The 22,857-nt window shown below is 37.0% G+C and overlaps 1 protein-coding gene across 3 annotated transcripts in view; it reads right to left on the bottom strand.

The window, feature by feature from the left end:
* The window catches only part of MYH9 (myosin heavy chain 9), a 69,977-nt gene that overhangs the window by 9,993 nt on the left and 37,127 nt on the right, over positions 1 to 22,857 (bottom strand). For all 3 annotated transcript variants that reach the window (XM_015888529.3, XM_007430725.4, XM_015888528.3), the window contains exons 8-31: positions 22,466 to 22,564; positions 21,848 to 21,991; positions 20,261 to 20,356; positions 19,160 to 19,278; positions 17,896 to 18,048; positions 16,717 to 16,890; positions 16,214 to 16,387; positions 15,545 to 15,659; positions 13,248 to 13,441; positions 12,247 to 12,368; positions 11,687 to 11,756; positions 10,942 to 11,102; positions 10,534 to 10,642; positions 10,237 to 10,368; positions 8,929 to 9,135; positions 8,514 to 8,651; positions 6,699 to 6,822; positions 5,965 to 6,136; positions 5,148 to 5,360; positions 4,751 to 4,895; positions 3,952 to 4,158; positions 3,126 to 3,230; positions 1,525 to 1,677; positions 367 to 615 (exon numbers count right to left, since the gene is read on the bottom strand). In XM_015888529.3, the coding sequence (XP_015744015.1) occupies positions 367 to 615; positions 1,525 to 1,677; positions 3,126 to 3,230; positions 3,952 to 4,158; positions 4,751 to 4,895; positions 5,148 to 5,360; positions 5,965 to 6,136; positions 6,699 to 6,822; positions 8,514 to 8,651; positions 8,929 to 9,135; positions 10,237 to 10,368; positions 10,534 to 10,642; positions 10,942 to 11,102; positions 11,687 to 11,756; positions 12,247 to 12,368; positions 13,248 to 13,441; positions 15,545 to 15,659; positions 16,214 to 16,387; positions 16,717 to 16,890; positions 17,896 to 18,048; positions 19,160 to 19,278; positions 20,261 to 20,356; positions 21,848 to 21,991; positions 22,466 to 22,564 (3,575 nt within the window). The remainder of the gene's footprint in view (positions 1 to 366; positions 616 to 1,524; positions 1,678 to 3,125; positions 3,231 to 3,951; positions 4,159 to 4,750; positions 4,896 to 5,147; positions 5,361 to 5,964; positions 6,137 to 6,698; positions 6,823 to 8,513; positions 8,652 to 8,928; positions 9,136 to 10,236; positions 10,369 to 10,533; positions 10,643 to 10,941; positions 11,103 to 11,686; positions 11,757 to 12,246; positions 12,369 to 13,247; positions 13,442 to 15,544; positions 15,660 to 16,213; positions 16,388 to 16,716; positions 16,891 to 17,895; positions 18,049 to 19,159; positions 19,279 to 20,260; positions 20,357 to 21,847; positions 21,992 to 22,465; positions 22,565 to 22,857) is intronic.

The raw sequence follows: 22,857 nt of genomic DNA, 5'->3' as shown, positions 1-22,857 counted from the left end.
CCAATGGTTGTCCCTTCAGGTATCCCCGATGAAACAGTATGAATGTCTAGCAAAGGTTATTTATCAATTCCAGATATGCGTTAGGACAAAAAACTGATCAGCTGTTGCCTCAAAATACAGCAGTTGGCACCCTTTTAGAAGCAAGCTAGAAAGAGCACAAGTGCTACTCATAGCTGTTCCCAAACAAAAGCCCAATCAAGAAAATATGATAAACTGGCGGTAACTTTTGTTTGCAAGAGATCACGTCCTTTGTCCTTTACACGAGGCAGGAGATGTGTTACGTCTATACAGACACTTCCACTCCTTCACTGAACAAGTATCAGCGAAAAGGTGTTCTACCCTATCGCAAAATACAATTAAATGTACCTGATCAAATTTCTTTTGCTTTTTCTCCAGGTTGGAAACTATTTGCCGCTGATGATCCAAATCCACAGCAATATCATCCAGCTCTTGCTGGAGCCTGGTCTTAGTCTTTTCCAGCTTGTCATAAGCAGCTGCTTTTTCCTCATAACGTTGGCTCATCGCCTCCAAATCTTTCTGAAGCTTCTTCTTGGCTTCTTCTACCGATTCCAGGCAAACCATGTTTTCATCCATCTTCTTCTTCACTTCTCCAATCTAGGTAGAGAAAGAACATTATTTAAGTAAAACAGAAAGTGAGAGATGCAGTTTTGCAAAAAGAAAAAGGAACCCAAGGTAGACCTCTAAAAAATTTTCTCTAGGAAAATTGAAGGGGTGGGCAAATGTTTAAAATATTGGAAAGAAGGATCAGGATCTATCATAATAGAGGAATGATTGCTTTCTCATGTAAGATGCAGCAGTAAGGGCACAAAATAGCATACAGCTTGCAAAGGTAGATGTCTAGGGCAGCTCTATATGAAACAGAAAAGCCATTCAAATCACTATTCCTTATTTATTTATTTATTTATTTATTTATTTAACTTGTATGCCGCCCACCTCCCCCAACGGGTGACTCTGGGTGGCTCATATGCACCCAAGACGTAATCCATCATCCCACACAAGGAAACAAAGTATCTCTGAAAGCCTGATTTCGATATAATTGGTCTGGTTTGCACAATCCAGCCATCCTCAGGCTCATGCATTCTTCCTCACACTCCAACCCCAACAGTGCTACAAGGAAATGGAAAGATTCTGCTTCATATCAAGATTAACAGCATTTATATTTTATTCTTTATTCTGAAAAGCTCATTCCCACAGTGCTTTAGAAAACATCAAGACAGTCCCTTTTCTCAAGCTTATAATTTGAACATAGATTAGATAGTTAAATGATGAATTCAAACTTTTAAATATAGTTAAGAACTAGCTCGCTAAAATCGTAATTCATATTGAACAGTCTGTTGGATTCAGCCAACACAGCAAGTGGTCATTAACAACTGAAAAACAAACAAAAGCTTTTGAACTCTTCATAGACCTGCTCTACATGTTTCGATTTGTCTACCTTCAAGGCTAATTTAGCATTATGTCCATACTGGTCCAGGTTTTGCTCATAAATTAGTTCTATAGTACCTGGAGCTGAAGAGCAGAAATCTGTTTTCCCAGGTTCCTCTTTGCTTCTTCTTCTTCCTCTAGTTGGTCTTTGAAGCTATTCTTCTCATCTTCCATCTGTTTCAGCTTGGTGCTAAGGCTCAGTTTTTGACGGGTTTCCTCCTGAAGCAATTCCTATAATAATCAAAAACTAAAGAGTCAACTACCCAAAGATATTAGATCTAAAATAAAAAGCAACTTGGGTAATAGACACATTCTGACACCACACTAAGCCAGAATTTGTTCCTGTATGCTTTTCCTGCCTGCAGAAGGAAATACATAAACCTGGGCAATTGTGTGATTTAGGTTACCTGAAAACTAGGGAATTTGAATACAAATAGTTTAATGTCACTCAGTAAATTCATACAACACAAATGCCACCAGAAATGAACTTGACAAGTCTATTTTTATTTATGGAAGAGGAAAACCAACTCAGAAGGGTATACGAAGAAAGCACTGTAGAGTCTGTTTGTCATCTAGAGTAACTTGCCAAGCCTCCCAACAGCAACATAAGGCATTTCTATATTTTAAAAAGAACTTGATAAACCTGATAAAATCTATCATATTCATCATACAAGAAATTTCTTGTTTTGATGAAAAAAAAGCAGTGTATATTTTTAAACATCTCAAAGTAGTTTATGTGACATAATGTTTCATTATTATAATAATTGATAGCTGCCTTGGAATTTTAAGTTAAAGATCTACATTCAGTGACAAGTAAGATCAAATACCAATTCATGGCCTGACATCTATATTCAGCACCAAGAAGAGGAATATGAATATAAACACACACACAATTATTTTACAAGCCAAAAAAAAAAAAAATAACAATATTAATACAAAATTAAAAAGATAAACCAACCATAAACCAAAGGAACATGTTTTTTAAATCTATTGCATAAACAGATTCCATTACCATATAGCAGAACTCACTTGGAGTAAATTAAATTGCTTTATTTTCATTTCACTATTGCATTCATAACTAAACAAGCCCATTGCACTATTTTACTTCTCAGCCTTAGATGCTTCTGCTATTAGAAATCACATGACTGGTAGTAATTCAAATACCTGTTACATCTGAGCTATGCTTAAACTGGAGCACAAAGAGAAGGTGAAGTAGTCATTCTCAGTCCAATGACTTTCCAAAGTTCTCACTGTGGTTAGTATCCTCATTCCCATCCCTCATCCTAAAGGCAAGCAAGGTTATGCTATTCCTGTAGTGTTCTCAAAGTACTTTCAATATGCAGCTTAACTGGAAGGGGAACCCCATTTTCTTCCTGGCTGCCAGCTTGAAATAAGAGCTAAGGATCAAGAATGCTGCATTTTACTTTCAAAGTACAGAACAGAATTTGATATAGGAAAGTTGTAGTTTTTCTGTTTTAAAGATACTCAAAGTTCAATATGAATCATATGATCCTACCACAGAAAGAAAGGGCATTTATTGATCACATTTTTAGCTGGCTACAAAATCAATCAAGAGTTCTGCAATCTATATTTCTCAGTCAAATTAAAAGATCTGTCACTGGTAAATAGAAACTATAACAGTATTTTAAAATGCCACTGTGGTCAATCAGGCAGCTTACCTGTGTGTCTTGCAGTTGTGATTCTAGTGTAGAGAAATCTTTTGCTAATTTAATTGACTTGCTATCAGACTGATTCAAAAGACCAGTGATGTTGTCTAATTCAACCTAAAAAATTTTTGAAACAATTCCGTTAGTGAAAGTCTTGCCATTTATTACTGATATCACCTTAATAAGGCAGAAGAGATACACAGAGCAATCGGCATATTTATATTAGACACTTATTACGCATCTAAATTGCCAACACACTATTTATTTTTTTTTATTTATTTACAGGACTTATATGGCCGCTTATCTCATATGATGACTAGGTGGCTCACAACAATCCATAAAAAACATAGTTAAAAACATAAGTACCCTTCCCCCCAGGCACCAGACCAATCATCCTTGCAGCTCAACCCCATCCTAGCCCAATGCTTGGGGAAGAGCCAGGTCTTCACGGCCCTCCAGAAGACTAAAAGGTTAGGGATCCCTCAGATCTCAGGTCAGAGGCTATTCGAAAGGGCTAGGGCAACCACTGAGAAGGCACACCTCCGAGGTCCAATCAGATGACAACATTTAAGGAAGGAGACCTGGAGTTTATCTACCCTATCTAACTTAGTAGGACAAGCAGAGAGAGGTGGTCCTGCAAGTAACCTGGCCCTGTGGCGTGTAGGGCTTTAAAGGTGAAAACTACTTCAACTCTTGCAAAGCTATTTAGTATATTTGATATAATTTGGAATAAGAAGTTCCAAATAATTAAAAGGGTTTCAACACAAGTTTTTTCCCCCTGCATTTGCAAAGTAGCTAGATATCTAGAGCCCAAAGGGAACTTATATTAGATCCTCACCTGCAGTTTGTTAACTTTCTCAGTGAGCTCTGTCCGTATTCTTTCCCCTTCTGTGACTTTTACTTGCAGCTCTTGGAGTTGAGTTTCAACCCTCTTCCTTTTGTGCTCAGAGTCTCCTTTGCTCTGCAAAAGTACTTTCACCTCATTGGAGAGTTCAGCACGTTCACCCTCCAGGGCCTGTTTTGCCTTTTCAAGATTCACTTTCACCTTAAGAAGACAGGAACATTTTAAAGTGAGGTATGATTGCTCCAGAAGTTTTAATTTCACTAACTTCAAAATGAAATTCTGATGCATGAGTCAGAACACTGACATGGATTTAGACACTACTGGAACAGTGAAACTGTAGGTTTTCAATTCTGCATAAACAGGATTTGTGTTACCATGAACTAAAGGTACTCACAACGTCTGTATCAATAAAGGAAACTGAAAAGATGCTACAAATTTACCAGGTATAATAAGAAAAAAATCACTCATATAATACCCAAATTCTCATGCAGGTTAAAGGGGACAATCTGAATTAATTATTAGCTTATCCAATTATCAACTCTCCTTTGAAATCAAGTATCACTCTGTTGCTTTTCAGATATTGAAATGAGTGTCCCATTTTCAAAAAACTATGCTACAGCTTTACCTTTAACCTCTACTACATCATATCTAAATGTAATTCATGCAATGGGAAATCCATTCTTAAACTGCAAACTGCATTAGTGTTGTGCTCATATACAGATACAAAAACTCAAATATAATCTTGGCACTTATCAGGCTCTTTACATGATTTTTTTTAAAACCCATCACATACTCGTTTAGTTTGCTCTAACTGTTCTGCCAGCTCTTCCACAGCCTGGGCATGCTTCTGCCTCATCTCCTGTATCTGAGCCTCATGAGTTTTTGCTTCTTCATCCAGAGTCTTCTTTAGAATAGTCACTTCTTGCTCACGTTTTGACCTATCAGAAAGTCACAAACACTTCTGTTAGACAGCAATTGAGAAAGTTGCATTATTTGCATCTCAAAGTTAACAGAGATCGAGACCCAGCACATAATCGCAGAGCTAAGCAAGGATATCTGAGGGAACTGCACAAGATGACAAAGTTTTCAGTTAGGAAAATTGCAAATCTTAAAACCCAGTTGGGACCTGTGTTTTTTTCTATTTATTCAAGAAGCAGATTTGGCCTCACTGGAATGAGTGTCACAATTACCTGAGTTCCTGCTGTGCTGCAGTTGAGTCTAGCGTATCCTCTAGCTCAGTCTTAAGAGCCTCAAGTTCTTCACCGAGATCCCGCTTCTGTTTCTCTGCTTTGTTTCGAGCAGCTCGTTCAGATTCCAAATCCTCCTGCAATTCTGTTATTTGGGACTCAAGCTCACGGATCTTCTTCAGAGCCATGTTCTTCTGAGCAGCCTCCTCTTCCACCCTGCACAATTCAAAGACACAAATAACATGGTACATTATTTCATGTTTCTGTATAGAAAAGTTATCTTCTTCTGCACACTTACCTGGAAGAAAATCCTGTTGAACTCACTAGGATTTACTTCTGAACAGAAATGCATAGAATTGTAGTTAAAGGAAACTGAGTGCTATTGTGACAAGTTATCAATGCATGAATTTGTTACATCCATAATTGGATTCTATTTGAAATGCTTAGTTTCATCCTTCTATACCACAGAAAGTATTAATATTGGCTAGTCTGAGAAGCCTAACTATTGGAGTGCTTTAAACTGATACCAAACAATTAACGTACAGCAGACAATTTTAAGTCTGCCCCACAGACTATTCATTTTACTGCTACTTCCTGACCTTACTAAGCCATGCAGACTTATAGTTCCAGCAAGAGAATTCATTTATTTTCTTTTACATTTCCAGGAAATTAATCCTGCTGTGTAGAACAAGGATTACCAATGAGGGTGAGCTAGGACCATTGCTTCAAAAGCTATTTAAGGAGAGGTCATGGCTCTAAAAAAAAGTCAAAGGACTGCTCTCCCCATCCCATCTCCAATTAGAAATACAACTAGGCTCACCTAGCCAAAGCTGCTTGAAGCTCCTCCTCTTTTTTCGCCAGCTGCATTTTGAGTTCTGCTATTTGAGCTTGGAGTTCAGCTATTTGATCATGCAGGTCTGTGGAGTCTCCCTCTAGCTTTCTGCGAGTCTTTTCCAATTCTTGACGCTGCTTTTCTTCCCGGCGTAGTCGTTCTGAAGGAAATAATAGATTTGGATGCATCCTGGATCTCATAATTCTATGGGTTAATTCATTCCCCTCTATAAAACATCCAGGCTAAAGCAGACATCATCGTCTTTATGAAGTATGGAAAACCATCACCAACATTCTGAATGTTGGAATGATCCTGTTTTAAAAAGGTTAACCCTTAAGCCAGTATTATTAATAGCTACAGAAACATATCTTTTATTGCTACTAGCTGCAACACAAACCCCAAGATTCAGGTACCACTCTATATACAAGAACAGAAATATTCCCCCCAGGAGGAGAAGTTAAACTGTTCTTTGCTGGTCTATTGTAGAGATTGTTTTTATTTTGATGAGATAGTTTGCCTGAGTGTGTAACCTTCAACCAACCAGCCACTGAATGGTTCTGACTGACTGATCAATATGACCCATACAAATCCTCTATGACTTCAGTGACATTAACTTTTTGAGATACTGCCTCCAATAAAAATTTAACCATTTCTGTATGGCATGTAAGAAATTCTGATAGAGAGGCTGAATAACTCAGTCCCTTAGAGGGTCTTCCTCCTACCTTCCAGTTCTGTTATCATAGCCTCATGTTTGTTCTTGAGTTTAGCTAAACTCTTTGATTTTTCTTCTTCCTCTGTCAAGTTAGTAGTGAATTCTGCAATCCTGTCTTCTAATAATTTCTTTTCCTAAAAAAACAAAAACATGCATGATGAAAAACATTTGCAGTCATAAATGTATTAATCAGGGAATCTTGGTGATAAGTTATTTATTAGATAAATTAATTAATTACATTCTAGCTAGTTCCTAGCAATGTACTGCAATGTCCCAATAATGGAAAGTCAGAAATATTACAGTGTCACCATAATTTTCTCGATCAGGTATGGATACTTTAGGGGGTCAAGAATAAAATATTAAATAAAAAATATTTTAAAAAATATTTTATTTTTAACACTTTTTTCAAGAACATAGCTGATGACATATCACTAAAATCTGTGGGATCAAAAATTTCAGACTACTGGGGAAGGTTAAGGGGCGGATAGGAGTTAAGAGGCAAAATAAAGACCTAAGGAACCCATTTTGCCTTTCCTTTTAGCAAAAAATAATATGGAAAAAAATCACATTGCCAAAACTCAGTTGCAATCTAGAGAGGCCAGACTGGAGCTCACAAAAATGAAGCTAGGGCTGCATGTGGCACACCCGGGTCCTTAATGACTATACTATTCAGTGCTAGGAGGCTTGATTTAGATTTACTGAATTGGTGACATTTCTTAAAGAAAGCCAACATTTGATCACCCAAATCTCTTTTTGCTCAATGTTTAGCAACAACTGAACATAACACAGCATATTTGGTCCAGGACAAAGATCTTCTGCAACTTTTGCTGAAGTTTTATATTTCCACAAGAAAGTACTTCCCATTATTTATTGACCAAGAACCTCACAAAAGCATTAAACACAGATTAAAACTATTTAAAATTAAATGTAAAATTAACAAACAGATTGTATAAAAACAATAAACATTCTAGCAAGCTTTGGAAATATTTTATTTGCCATGTCCATGTTTTTGTAATAATTGCTTGTGGTTTTTAAAACTGTCAAAAACAAATATAAAAGGTATAATGAATTGATTACTCTTTTCTGAAAGGAAGAGCAGCAATTGCTAAGCTTCGATCATTATCTTGACGTTCACATACTTTTCTTACCAGTGAGGCAAGTAGTTTAGTGATACAAAGATGAGCTATAGCTATACTGTAGTTTAAAAAAATCCCTGTACAGTTTCATTCTTAATGATGTTTCTGGCTTTGGTCTCAGTACTGAAGAACAAACCGCTAGAGAACTAGAGGGAATTACCAACTAACAGATAAGTAGCTTTTTCCAGCTTCAGACCCATGGAGAGTTTGTGTAAATATGGATTCTACCTCCCAACTAAATGGTTGGATTAAAATCGTAATCTGATACTCTCCAATCCTTTAATGAAGCACTCCACAAGAATGAACTCTAAAAAGAAATCCATCCTTTTCCTTCCAGATTAGAACATTCCTAGTTGAATATGACCATGCAACTAGTTTGATTAGATAAAGCAATAATTGGGTGGGGTGTTGGAATCAGATTTCAGAATATCTGCCCAAAGTGTTAATTTAAGAAATTACAGCCATTTAAGACCCTTCCCAAAATACCAAATGGATTAGGAACATCAATTGTTCTGTACCAAATTTGGTATCTGTATTAACCATCTCCAGAAAGTGATATTTATACACTACCAGAGCTTGGCAAAGGAAACCAGAAGTAACATGAATTCCCACATTCATGCTGAATATGATATGGGTATATTTCATCCCTTTTGCCACTTCACCATACAGGAATTTGGTTTCTGATTTACCTTGCCCAGTTTGCAGTTCTGATCTTCGAAAACTATCAAATCTTCCTCCAGTTTCTTTAGTTTCGCTTCGGTGGTAACTTTCTCCAGCTGTAGCTTCTGCCTAGCGCTTTCTTCTTCTTCCAGCTGCTCTTCCAGCTCCTGCACAAACCAGGAAAAATGTGCCATAAAGTACCCAGGCCAGCCTTAGATTATGCCACCCTTTTCCAAGAATTATAAGCCCATCTTTTATTCAACAGCTAAGATGACTGAATGGAAAAAACAAACCAATATGGGGACACGACTTACAGAACCCACTTTTGTCCATCACCCAAATTTTGCTACCTTTGTTATACTTTCTTCTTTCACCACCATGTAGTTTGGGCTACATCAACCGGCAGGTATCGTACTATGGTAATACCCCTATTCTGTACATTACCTGAATGTTTTGCTGCATCTTCTTTTTCTCAGTTTGCAGATGCTGGCACCGTTCCTCCTCTTCCTCCACTCTAGCTTCCAGGTCATGGCATATCTCCTCCAGCTCTTGTTTTTTTGCTGTCAGGCGGGCTCTGATCTCCTCTGCCTCAGCACAGAGCTCTATCTCTGCTTGTAACTGCTCTTGTAACTGCATTTTCTCTGTCATGAGCTAAACAAGAAATGCACAAGCCAAACTATTATTTTACTAAAGTTTCTGCAAGCAGACAAATAGCAAGTTTTATCCACACCATGGATGGGTGATTCAGTCTGCTTATTGTCCATTTCAATAGCGTAGTATTGTAAATTTAAATATTTCCATGCCTGTGTTAATGTATTTTAAAGACATCTGAAGCAAACAAAACATTTAACATAATATAGCAGAAAAGGCAAAAAAACCCCAAACCTATCTTATTTCATGTTTATTTCACTGGCCTACTCAATTTTCTTTCATATTTAATTCTATGTTTTATATGTTGCTCGTATGCATCTTACATTGACCCACATCAGTAGCCATTCTAAGCTTTCATTATTTCTCAGAAACATCTTTGTCCTTCATTTTAATATGATCCCTGAAATCAAAATTTAAATACTCTGCAGCTGCAGCATTTGAAGGGAAATTGGCCTGGCTGTCACACATCTCCTTGGTCTGCCTGTCACACATCTCTCCCTGCTGGGAGAGGTACAGAACAGGTGAAGCTGAACACCAGCTGACATTTAAAAGCACTCCACAGGAGAAGCGCTTCATACAGTGGCAACTTAATAATTTGTCTGCCCTACACGGATCAGGCATAGAGCATTCCAAGAGACACCTGGACCCCTATTATTATATTTAGAAGTCTGTATCAGGGAAATGTATAGATACTATACAAGGAAAATATATTTTTATAGAGTACTAGCTATTTATCAGGAAAGTGGGGAAGGGTGTTTTTTTTTTTAATGTGGGGAAAAATGGTATCACTCCATTCAAAACTATAGTCCATCCTATGAAGAAATTTACCTCCCTACTTCACATATCATTTAAATGTAAATAAAGAGTACACAGAAATATGTACATATTTTTACATGATGTTGCATCTATAATGAAAAGTATCCTGAGATCATTACCAAACTAAAAAAAACTAAACAAACAGCAGCAGCCATCCATTTTGTGACTATGCAACCACTAATGTGAAACATAAGCTTATAAAATGCTACTCAAAGCCAGTTACAGTATTTTAAGAATATGAACAAGTAGCAAAGTGGCATATCAGAAGGTCAGTCATTTATTCACCTGTGTATGCAGAGTTTCCATTTCAGTCACTCTGTTTTCAGCAGCCAACTGCTTTTCCTTCACCTTCACCAATTCTTCTTCCTTGGCCAGCATTTCTTCTTCCTGCCTACTCACTTGCAACAATGGCTTTACCTGCAGAGAGTCAATTTCAGAAGTAAGTTATTTCACATACAGGTTTGTCACTGGAGAAATATTTAGCTTAATATGTACAGTAACTGGTGAAGAGCTTTTAAGGAGTGGATGTCTATTTAGCACTGTAGCTGACCTTCCTATTACTGAATTCTCTTCCAATCATACCTTTGTAAACAACCGCCACCACTGCCAGTTGCGAAGCTTTAAATAGGCAGCACAGTTCCTCTGCAGCACCTTCATTGCTGTTAATTGTTGCTGGCGCTTGGCAAAAGCCCTGAAATGGAGAAAAGAAAAATAGGGAGAAAAGTAGAGGGAGGAAGAAGAGGATGAAAAGAACTAGCGTGCTTACTAATTAGCAGAGATCTTATACCATTGCATTTTCTTTTCCCAACCAAGTGTTCAGTTCTCAATCCTTTCTTCTCCACCACTATATATTTGAAAGTCTCCCTTTAGCTACTTTAAAAGATCTTGTTTGGCAATTTTCAAAGTTGCCTAAATTCAGAATACCAGTAATTTGTTGCCAGCTGACTAATGACATTAATGAGAAAGGATTACACATTACTGTATACATACTTTCTAGCCAAGTAGCCTCTACAGCATGCTTGGAACCCAATGATGACATCAGTGATCTTCAAGTCTCTTTCTTCTTCAAGGTGAGCAAGGACACCTGCTCGGAAAAACACTTTGCTCTGTCCAATTCGATAAAGATTTGGGTCTAGCTCTAAGGCTTTGATCTAAAATGGCAGAGAACAATGTAAGCTGTCAATATTGAAAAATACATCCAATTATAATTTCTTCACACTCAGTCTTTAAACAAGCAAAGGGGAAAGGAGTCTACAAGACACTGAGGACTTTGCATATGACCTCCCAAGATGCACTCAAATATTCAGCACTCTTCAGCTAACTAGCACAGAGCTTTTCTACTGAGACACACTCTTAAAAAAAAGGAGTTTCAGAACATATACTTTTATGTTCTGAAACTGTCAACACACAGAATTAGAACATATGCCTTAAAAAAAGCTCTGTTTCTTAGAAAAACTAATTTTAGAAATGATCCACCAGCAATAATCCTTAATTGAGATTAATTCAATATAAAGTATCACAAGAATTTTCCACAAGCTGGGGCCCTCCAGATTGCTTTAAATGGTCATGTATTTAGGGAGTTGTATTTTCTCTGGAACACACCAGTTGGGGAGGGCTACATTAGAAGCTTTAACCATTCACGTTTGAGTTTGAGAGTATGCCAGATAATGAAGGGGTGAACTTAGCTTCTCCGGTATACTTCTTATGACTTCAGCATCTGAAACAGGAGACTTACCATCAGCACACAAGCTTGTTTTCCATCCATGAAACCTTTAGGAATGGCATTTGGAGTCAGGATCTCGTATCTAGAAGGAAAAATAATATAGTTATATCATGAAGTTGTACTCTATGCATGAAACATAAACTAGGAATAACAAGACTATGGATGTAACAATTTCTATGGAATTCTGAAAGAACCAATTTTAAATTACAAAAAAAAAAAAAAGGAAAGCAACCTTCTCAGAAAAAGTATTTGTTGTTTTATCAAAAACATGCCATAACTGATACATTATGGCTTTTGGGGTCATGGCTACTAACATAAAAAGAAGTGTTAATAGGATGTGCCAGCAGGTATGATCCTGCTTATACCTCACCCACCACTGAACAATCAGTATTTACGTATCTTTCTGACACAATTAAACGCTGAATAGAGATTTTATATCATACAGAATGAACAATAAGCCATTATTTAAATATAGTAGGCCAGGCACATTTTCACCTAAGAAATGAACACAGGAGCCAAGAATCTTGAGTTAATAATCCACCACACAATCTGAAACCATAACTCAGTTTTACCTTTGTCTGAACTCCTGGAAGACAACTCTGTTAGGGAAACCTTGCCGGCAGATACGAATCCCCTCCAGTACTCCATTGCAGCGAAGCTGATCCAAAACCAAGTGTGGATCTAGCTTCCCAGCCTGTGCAGAAAAGACTCATGTTAACAGAATCTCTGTATGTCATATGGATACCAAAGATACTGCAGCCACAAGCATCTACTGCATGTTCCATTTTACACTTCCCTGGAGAGAACAACTCTGATTAAAATCATACTGAAACAACCCAAGCAGATTACTGTAGTGTGTATTAAATTGGGCCCCCTTGAGAAACATTCAGACTTTAGTTCCAGGATCTCAACTAGGGATGAGATGGAGCATATGACTTGAAGATGATTTCAATAAATTCATTTTCAGGCCCAAATTAATGTGTTGTTCTCAGTGGTGATCTTTCTTCTATTACCTGTTTCACCACATACTGACAAAGTCAACCATTCCAACCCCCCCATGCACATGCACCCATCTGAGGTTCAGTAGGCATGAGCAAGAAGCTGAGTTTCTTCAGTTGTGACATTTCAGCTACAGAACTACCTCCCCAGGTTCCAATATCAACTGCCTTCTGCTGGATGAGGAAAACATAGCTCTTCTGGACATTTCTTCTAAAGCATGCATATCAGCAACTAGAAGGTTATGAAATTGTTACTTCTTGCTCTTGCTACCAAGTTTTTTCTTGCTCTTTTGATTTATAATTCTGTTCCTCGATTTGAATCATTTTTTGTGCATGTTTCATTAATTGCTAATCATCAAAATACACAAAGAAATGCTTTTGACACTTCCAGTATTCCTCCTAGAAATTTTACGAATGAAAATTTAATGGTAACTATTTTCAAAACAGAAACACAATATTAATATGTCAAAAAGAGTGTCAATCTTCAAAGTCATCTTCAAATCACTTCCAAGGTTCACATATGATCCATATATAATACAATACTACTGTTAAGTATGCAAAATGTTGAATTTTACCTTCTTCTCATGATTGGGGATGATGCAACGGACAAAGTTGGGGTTGGTGTTCCTCAGAGTAGCCATTAGTTTGGCCAGTTGTTCTTTATACAGCTGTCCTACTGTTCGGAACATGCCCTTCCTGGTTTTAAAGGCTCCAGGTAACGCTGAATCTGAGATGCCAGCAACCTGATCCAGTCCAACTATGCGGTCAACTGCAGGAAATAGGAATATACAAGACTGTTACATTATTCTCTATAATTTTCATGACTGAATGCATAACTTAACAAAAGAGAGCAAGGATGCAAGAAGAATTCGCAGGACCCATTTACTTGATCTCTTTACAGATGTAGAACTCTGAGTCATAATTTATATTGGGATAACAACAAGAACAAAAAGAAAACAGCCACCAACAAGTAGAGGCTGGATCCATCTCATGCCTGACAGATCCAGCTGGCAGATTAAACTGCAGTATTAGGTCAAGGAATAAAACAGAATTTGAGACAGCAGGTTTACTTCAGTTAAAATATTTTTATCATGATTGCTTTAACAAGATGCCAACAATGACTCTAATAAAGCTTGTCTCTATTAAGTTGAAGGGTTTTTTTTCTATGCAAACCACTTGAAGTAATGGTATCATGTAGGTCAAAATTAAGACAAATAGTCAAACTTAAGCCTTATCACTAGGGAATAAGCCCATATACTCAAACAGGTTGGAAGAGTATGTTTAAGTAGTAAGCAGTATGTTTAAATTCCTTCTGTATTACTTATAACCCTAAAATAACTAGTATAATATGTAGAATTTATCAAACTGTAGCCAAACATTCTAGGTGGTACCATGTATGCATTTTAGCTGACATCTGCCTACATGCATAGAGAGAAAGCAGTTCAGTACTATGTATTATAATAGCAATTCTCTTGCACTAAGCAATCAAACCTGTTCATTCATTTATTTTATTTTCTTGCTGGCAGTATACCAGGATACCTAAGATGATTACAAGAACATATCTTTCACTGAGTGCTTTAATGGGGAAAAAGTCATTTTAATAGAATTAGTCAGGATGGTAGGCGTGGTAGCAGATTGAAACTTTTAGAATTCGACAGGCTAAAAAAATGGAACTAACCAAGCCACTGACACTTGCTTGATAGCAGCCAAGGCAACTACAGCCTCTTCTGATCTCAATCATATGAGAAAACTTTTTAAAATCAGAAATAATACTCAAAGGAAACCTTTAAGTAGCTGAAGGTGAACTGAGGAAACGACAAGAAGCATAATTCATATGGCTTGGCTATAAAATTAAGATACCACTTTTTTCTCTTATAAGTAGCTATTCAATGGATTCAAAGGAAGAAAGTCTGCAAAACCCATATAAAAAATAACACTCGTACAATCATTGAGACCTGGCCAAAATACTCTTTGGAAGAATTGATACCCAAGTATCTACTTAGAGGCAGAAAATATTTAATTTTTCAGAAAATAAATTCACCAAGGATGATCAGCTATATTCTTTTGACCAGCAACAGTAGTTCTTAGTAGCCATTAAGCTTTATGCACAAAATGTTCAGACCGGAGTCCTAATGGCATCATTGGCCAATCAATATTTTATTTAATTATTTCATATCAGAAACAGCTTCCATTGGATAGAGATTTAAGGTATTATCCATATATTCTATTGCTGTACCTGCAAGATCACAACTTGCTTAAAAATCAATGTTCAAGAGGAATCTACTAGCAAAAAGCAGAGGAACTGAATGAGACAGACAAGCAGAAACAGGAAAAATAGGAAGATTTAATGGAAGCATTCCTTGCATGGTTCTAGAAGGAATCACACACAACACAATAGCTGCATTGCTCAGTCACCTGGTTCTAGATGTAGAATAGGAAAATGTTGATAGAAATAGGCTCTCTGAACGTTCTGTATCTCTGCAACAGAGACGTCAAAGAAAAACCCAAGAAAAGAGACAGTAATAGTAAGATTTAAAGCAAGAAATATTCTGGAGAGCAAGATATCTAAGAACACTGGAACAGGCAAAGAAGTCTTGTAGACTTTTGACTTCAGTGAAACAGATCACAAATTTGAATGGGGTTCTATGAGGGACATATGCTTGAATGTTAGTCTAGGATGCTGCCTGATAGGTTGGAAAAGGGTCAAACTTACTTCAGTAACAGGAAAAGTATCATACTGTCAAGCAACTATCATTTTAAGAAAAATAAAAATGGCAACTGTCAATTTTAAGAGAAGACCACTCAATCTGATGCTTCAAAGCAAAGGATGAACACTCTTAAAGAAAAAGAGACAAGAAATATGATTACGTACCATCTTTCCATAGCTCAGATACAAACTTATCAGAGGACTGGTGTAGCAGAGTAGCAACATTATCATTGAGGGGGTCCATGTTCTTCATGAGCCACTCATCAGCTTTGTAATCAACCTACACAAGACATTTGTCACCAGTATTAACTACAGATTATCAAATTGCCTCTGTAATGTGGAAAGAGACAAGGCTATGAATCTCTGTATTTTAAGATTAAACACTGATCTAGATCCATTGCACAAACAATGAAGCTTATGTGAATTACCTAAAATCCCTTAAAAGTGCCAGTCAATGAATGCTGGCAACATCATGTTAGCAACAATTAATGGTGAAAGGCAGAGAGCACATAAAAGTTGGTATTAACTGAGCAACATGTTGGTTCACCCACCCTCCTTGCCCTTTCAAAATGCATGCTCACAACATGTTCTATCCATCATCCTGAGAAAATAAGTAGGGCCCATAACTTGTTCCATGACAGGACTTTATATTAGTGCACTACCACAGAACATTATGATCAATGTGCTTCCTGTTTCCCTGTGGGACAAGTGATTATGTACCTTCTTCCACTATTGAAGAATTACCCCCTCCCCCCAAAAATCAGTACAGTGTGGATTACTGCAGCTGCAGATTTAGAAGGATTTTTGGTCTCTCTTTACACTAACAGTACTTACTCTGCCAGCATAGTGTATAATGCAGAAGTCAGCCTTATCTTTCAGCTGTTTTGGTTTCTGGAATTTAGGATGAGAGCCTTGCTCCTGCACCACCTTCTCCACAAAGCTTTTGTCAGTAGCCTTTGGAAACCAGCACTCTTCATCCAGCAGGGCTAAAATGCCTGGAGGACCAGCCTATTTTTTTTTTAAAAAAACTGTTAATAAACATTCCTGCCAAGATTTAATAGTTCAGAATAAAATGCACAAACACCATCTACATGTGTAGTCAGAGTGGCTTCCTGCATAGGACAGAGAAGTCTTTCAGCACCTCTTTCCCCAAATCTTGCCTTATTATTTTCATTTTTTCCAACCTTTACAATTAGAAGAATTGAACTCTACAACCATAACATTTGTTCCCCATCATTCCTATGAGTTGTTTACACTATTTAATATACACAACAAGAGCTGGCTCAGCTTAGTGCTCTGGCTACTCTCTACTAATCATAACAGGATGCCTCACTCACTGGTTTTTCTATAAGATCAATGCAGGGCTGCAAATCCAGGCCAAAGTCAATGAAGTTCCACTCTATGCCCTCCCGTTGGTATTCTTCTTGTTCCAAAATGAACATGGTGTGGTTGAAGAGCTGCTGCAACTTTTCATTTGTGTAATTAATGCACATCTGTTCAAATGAGTTCAGCTATTGCAGGTAGAAAAGAAAAAGAAAAAGTATGTTTAAATTACTGCTGCCTATTATCAGACTCAGCAAATGTTTGCCAAACCCTATTTTGCTATGAGTTCTCTTTTGCTTTCTCTACAGAAAGAGAGCATTATTTTACATGCTTAGCAATGTTCTTTTCCTTTTTACTTCTTGGAACAGAATATTACACCATCTACAGCAATTCCAGTGAGGAGTAATCTATATAAGTAGTTGCCTATATCTCACTTTTCAAATTCCCACAATCAAGAATCTCATTTTTTTATTGACAAATTATTTCAAAGCAACACCATCATCCCCAAGTGTAACACTTCTGTTACAAAATGAAGTTGTTTTTTTGGCAAATACTTAAGTATTTTTCTTTAGGATACTAAATCTAACAAACACAATCTCCCAGAAAAGCAACATGCACTGTATTTTTACATTTTAAAGCAGAATTCACCCAGTTTCTTCAAAAGAATAATTCCTTCCCATTGCACCTCTAAACCTTTTGTCCTTTCTCTCCAAGATCAAAGAAAATGTGCATCATGGAGGCATCACAGTATTTAAAGTTAATGAAGGTGGGCTTCTTTACCATTTCAGGGAGTGTTGGAGGCAACATAGGCTAGGATTTACTGAAATATCCTCTTACTATCTGAGACCATAGGTAAGAATGAAAAGATGGTAACTCAAATTAGTTCTTCAAGTAACAGTATGTAATTTATGGTTCTTTCAGTTTTCGCCCAGAGCATCTACTCCAAGTCCTCAATTAGACATATACTGTTAAGTTAACTCAGGAATTCTGTTTCTCTGGGCAACAGAGAATTTAGCAGAAAGGTATCTGTTAAATTCCTGTACCTCAATTCATTTTAATTTGTTTTTACAGTACTTAACAGTCAATTTATATTGACTGTTACTTATTTAAAAATATATTAAATATGCTTCCTTCATGGAGATTCTTAGATTATCTCAGCTGAACTAATTAAAGAGCTGTTTCCTTTCACTTACTTCAAAGATTTCAAATCCAGCAATGTCAAGGATTCCTATGAAAGATGCACCCTGTCTCTTTGTCTTATCCAGTGCCTTGTTGATGCGCATTACAAGCCAACGGAACATGCGTTCATATGTAGCTTTGGCCAAAGCTTCAACAGCAAAATCAGCCTGAAAAAGGGTAAGAAGCCCATTGTACATTCTCAATAGCAAAAAAACAACAAATATATGGTTACAGTTTTGAATGTCCAAGTGATTTCAGTTCCTTCCAGCCCTTCTCTACATGCAACATTGAGAACCAGTTTGGTGTAATGGTTAAGGTGCTGGTCTAGAAATCAGGAGACTGTGAGTTCTAGGCCTCCCTTAGACATGAAAGCCAGCTGGGTGATTTTGGGCCAGTCTCTCTCTCTCTCTCTCTCATTCACACACAATGTATATATAAGGCAGGATAAAAATCTAATAATAACAACAACATAGAAGAGTTATCTAAGGCTACTGGGCTGGTTTTACCAAATTCAATCTAAAATAGGAGGGGAGAAATTATCTCTGTTGTGATGAGTAGCAATAATGAGATCATGAAGTTTTCATTAACAGCATCAGTAACTTAAGCAGCACAATCTGTATGTATGCTCAAGGTCATCTAAAATTCACTTAATATTGTAAAGTGTCACCTTAAGATGTTAGCACAATACAGACTGGCATCAATATGAATACAGAACATTATTAGAGACCTATAGCCTAACCCCACCCTTAATGTAGCACTTGAAATAGAGATCTTTTGTAATGGCTACTCTCTGCATTATGGAACTTCATAAAATTAAATTAGTTCATAAGTTGGTTTTTAAAGATTACAGGTGCAATCCTGTGACTACTTATATTTAACAGCATTATCTTTAACGTTGCAGAGTTAGTCTGTTAATTTAGATGGCCAGCCAGGTTCATGCTGTTCTGTTTACTTTTCTACATCTAAGTGACTTATTTCTAAAAGAAAATGGATTTTAAATATGTTGCATCTGCATAATACATATGATTTGGACCACTCAGAGATCAGCTTGCCAAGTTTAAATACAAGAGCTCAGTCAGTCCCTGTTCAATTGCCTGTGGGCTGCTGAGAAGAATATTACAAAGCAGCTCGCTCTGCTTCTAAATATGCCAGCCACAGCTGCTGGCAAAATATTAGGACACCAGAAAAGTAGACCATGGCCATTCAGCTCAAAAGCTCATTGCTACTTGATAGATGCCAGCTGTGAAAGCCTATGCCAATATATTGTACAATACATACTTGCTCTTTAGTCTGAGCCTTTTGGACATAATCTCGGCCCACTTTGATGCGAGGGGTGAGAATGCCTCTGGTGAAGTCCGTAACATTGATACCCAGAAGGTGAGAAACTTTCTGAGCAGCTACACGAGAGAAAAGCAAAAGGAGATGTTTAGTACTTTAATTTCTTATATTTATTTCAGAAAAGATGAATACTTGCAGCAAACTATTCTAGTTCCTAATGACAGTCAGCACACCCAGGAGACTAGAAGAACTGGATGGAAAGGGTTCAGCTATACAATGGCACAAGTGATCCTTATACATCCTCCTTTCCCAGAAAGAGAATTTTATGTATCAAGACTCATTTCAGATTCAGCTACTTCAATGAAGAACAATAATTTCTGATCAAAAATATTATGCTCAAATGCAAGAAACCATGGCCTTAATAAATACAATACACATATTCAAATCCCCAAAGTCATGAGTTTCACATCTGATGTTAGAGTCCAAGTGTAGCATTTAAACGTGTATGTATGTATGTATGTATGTATGTATGTATGTATGTATGTATATGTATATATATATATATATGACACAAAAGAAACTTCTTCATAGGCCTGAAAAAACATGCCGCGGTTCTAAGGGATCCCCTCATTAAAGTTAAGGTGACTCTTAAAGCAGTGGCATCTCTTTTTTCCAGCATACATGGAAGCTTGAAAAAAAAGTAGCGATATTCTAATAAATAGCTGAGAGGTGCTGCACTCATGAAGGGTCCAAAGCACTTCTTCCAAATCATTTTTAATGCATGCATTGCCTAAATAGAGAACTGTTTTTGAGGATTTTTTCTCCCCCAATGGAGAATCATCTCTAATTTTATTTCTGCAAAATGCTTATCTTCTATTCATTAGAAGCATTCATGCAGTTTGACATAGAGGACTCAACCTTAACCTCTTCACTGATTTCAGGGTCTTGAGAAAACTACCTGCACATCTCTACAACAACCATTTAATCATGGTGCCCAGGACAATTCCTCATTGTTTTTAAGTGTGCTCAATTTTAAAATATGAACTATACCAAGAACAGAAACCATTGCTCCCTAATTCATATCCAGGGAAAATTCTTTACCTGTATTGTCTGGCATGGAAGCCTGATCTGTGTTGCGTTCCTTCTTGAAAACAATATTCCCAAGCTGAAGAACACCAGAAATAACCCTTAGCAGTCCTGGGGAGGAGAACAAAGCAGCAATATAGATTTCTCAAGAAGCATCTGTTAGATTCTTAATCTGCAGTTGTTTTATTCCCGTTACTCTCTTGATAGCAGTGATACCCATGTGACCTGTTCATGGTATTTCCATTCTCCTTCCCATTCTGTTTTATCTTATCACACCAGTCAGCATTCTGTGGCCTCTGAGCAGCTTCAATTCTCAGCAGGCTGTTTTTGCAATCCACCCAGCCCTTAGATCCTCCCTCTGCAAAATCCTGTTCTTTTACAATTACTGAGATTTCTCCAGGCCTCCTTACATTTCTATTACATAGAATATATCAGTTTAGTAACATAAATGAAAGCATCCCCTTTTGAATAGAAACAGAATGATAATTTCTGGACAGAGAAGACTCATTAAAAGAAGCATCTGAGCTATCACAGAGAATAGGAAGTTAATTCTCTTGCACTTCATTCATTATGCAAAATTTGCAGTATCTCCAATGTATAATTGAAATGTGCAGTTATATAGCTCTCCACATGAGGTAGTAGTGAGCAGTTCCTAATCTCTCTATAAAACATATTCTAGGACAGAAATGACATGTCCTTATTGAAAGTTTGTTGCATCAGATGTCCCAACAATTAGCCAACAGATTAGTTCCATTTCCCTTTTTAAACAAATACTGTTTTGGATGGTTAGAGCCTTTAGCCTAAATCACTCAGAGACCAGCTGGCTTCCAGATGTTGCAAGTTCATCTGATTGATTAATGCAGTACCTAATGCAACTCAATAGTTGAAACTTGGTAGAAATAGAAATATTTCATCCTGTCTTCCCAATTACCCAGACAAACATCTCAAATCTTTTGTTAGCTGTTCAGCCAACATTGAATAGCTATCAAAGTGTGACAGTAAAGCTGGAGTTTTAGCCACGCTTACAAGCAAACATAAGAAAGGGCTTGCAGCAACTGAACTATACCAGCCCACCCACATGCACCATTCAATTTTCTACCTTGTGAAAATAATAATTACAAGACTGCCTAAATGTATATTGTGCCACTTTCTATTATGAATCTTGTGTTAGTTTCACTGGTTAATTCTGATGCCTTAAAGAGAATCTTGGGTGTTTAATGAAGGGACCAGATAATATCAAGCTGAATGAAAGCAATGCTTGAAAAAAATGTGGTAAGCCAATTGTAGAGAACTGTGTGTTATTTCTGAGAGTGGACATCTATTTATTTTGTTTATTGTTTATTATTTTATTTCTGTATTAAACCTAATCCCCCACCCCCAGTTTAAATGAAAACAATTACATATTTTAGTTGGCTTTATATAAAACTGTATTCATTGTTTTGTATTATTCACCTATTGATACTTATTTGTAATTGTTCCTGTTTTGTTTTTCAATTGTAATAGACTAGTGTTCATTGTATATACAGAATTGATTATCATGTGCCTTAGCTATCATTGTCACAACACTTTTATTTTTCTGGAGTTGTTTCTAGAATTCCATACCCATCTGCTCATCATCTGGAATGCCCATTATCCTCATTGCCTCCAAGGTCTCCTGAAACATGTCCTTGTCTTGCTGGCCCGGAATTGTAATATGTCCATTGGAAAGGAAACGATATTTATTGTAGGGCTCTAAAAGCAAGTCATCTAAAACAGTAAAAAAAAAAAAAAAAAGTTTGAAAACATTCTAATTGGGGTGTATCTTGTTTGGATAGATATTCAAAGGCAATACTTTACATTTAAATTCCCCATGACAAGTATGGCATAATGCATCACTGCTCACAAGTAAGATTGCTTGTATTAGGTTTTCTATAGCAAAATTTAGCTACATTAGTAAGAGATTTCTTCAATATTAAATTTTCAGTAAGAAGCAGGTTTTCAACTATGCCATGACTGAATAATTTTAATTTTTACTCTTCATATTGCTCTACCAAATAAAAGACAATAGTTGGGAATTGTAACAAGGAATTACCCAAAAGTCTTGGGTAATTTATTTAAAACTCTGTGTAAGTAAATAGAGAAACAGGGAACACACAACCGGCAACAGGAAAAGGGTGGGAAGAAGTCTAATAAATCAAAATGCCTGGGACAACAGCAAAATTATTATAATCAAGTACTCACTCTTCAGGTGTTCCCCTGCCCCAGTCAGCAAGTAGTAGAAAATATGGAATGTCCTTTCTTCTTTAGCCTGCCGTATTGCTCGTGATTTCTCTAACAGATCTTTAGGTATGTTAAGGAATGGAGGAAAACAGATTCTCATTCCTAAAATGTTACACACAGAGAATCTCACAACCAAAGCACTTTTCTTTTCAAGTAAAGTATCAATGGATGAGATGCTGCTTTAAAACGCTCCAGTGTTCAAAACCAGAGCCTCTAAACTGGGATGGATTACTGGAGGAGGGCACAATGGGTAAACCAGCAGCAAAGTAGCAGGCCAGAGTTTCGGGTAAAAAACGAGGAGGAGAAGCTTTGAGGAAAGGCTGTTAGCCAAAGACCCTGAGCCAGATGGCCCA

The sequence above is a fragment of the Python bivittatus genome, unplaced genomic scaffold (assembly GCF_059951505.1).
Source record: "Python bivittatus isolate LINGU-HERP-01145 unplaced genomic scaffold, Pbiv_v1 ctg000330_np1212, whole genome shotgun sequence".
NCBI classification, from domain to species: Eukaryota; Metazoa; Chordata; class Lepidosauria; order Squamata; family Pythonidae; genus Python; species Python bivittatus.
The sequence above is the reverse complement of the archived record's forward strand: the minus strand, read 5'-3'. Positions and strand labels throughout refer to the sequence as shown.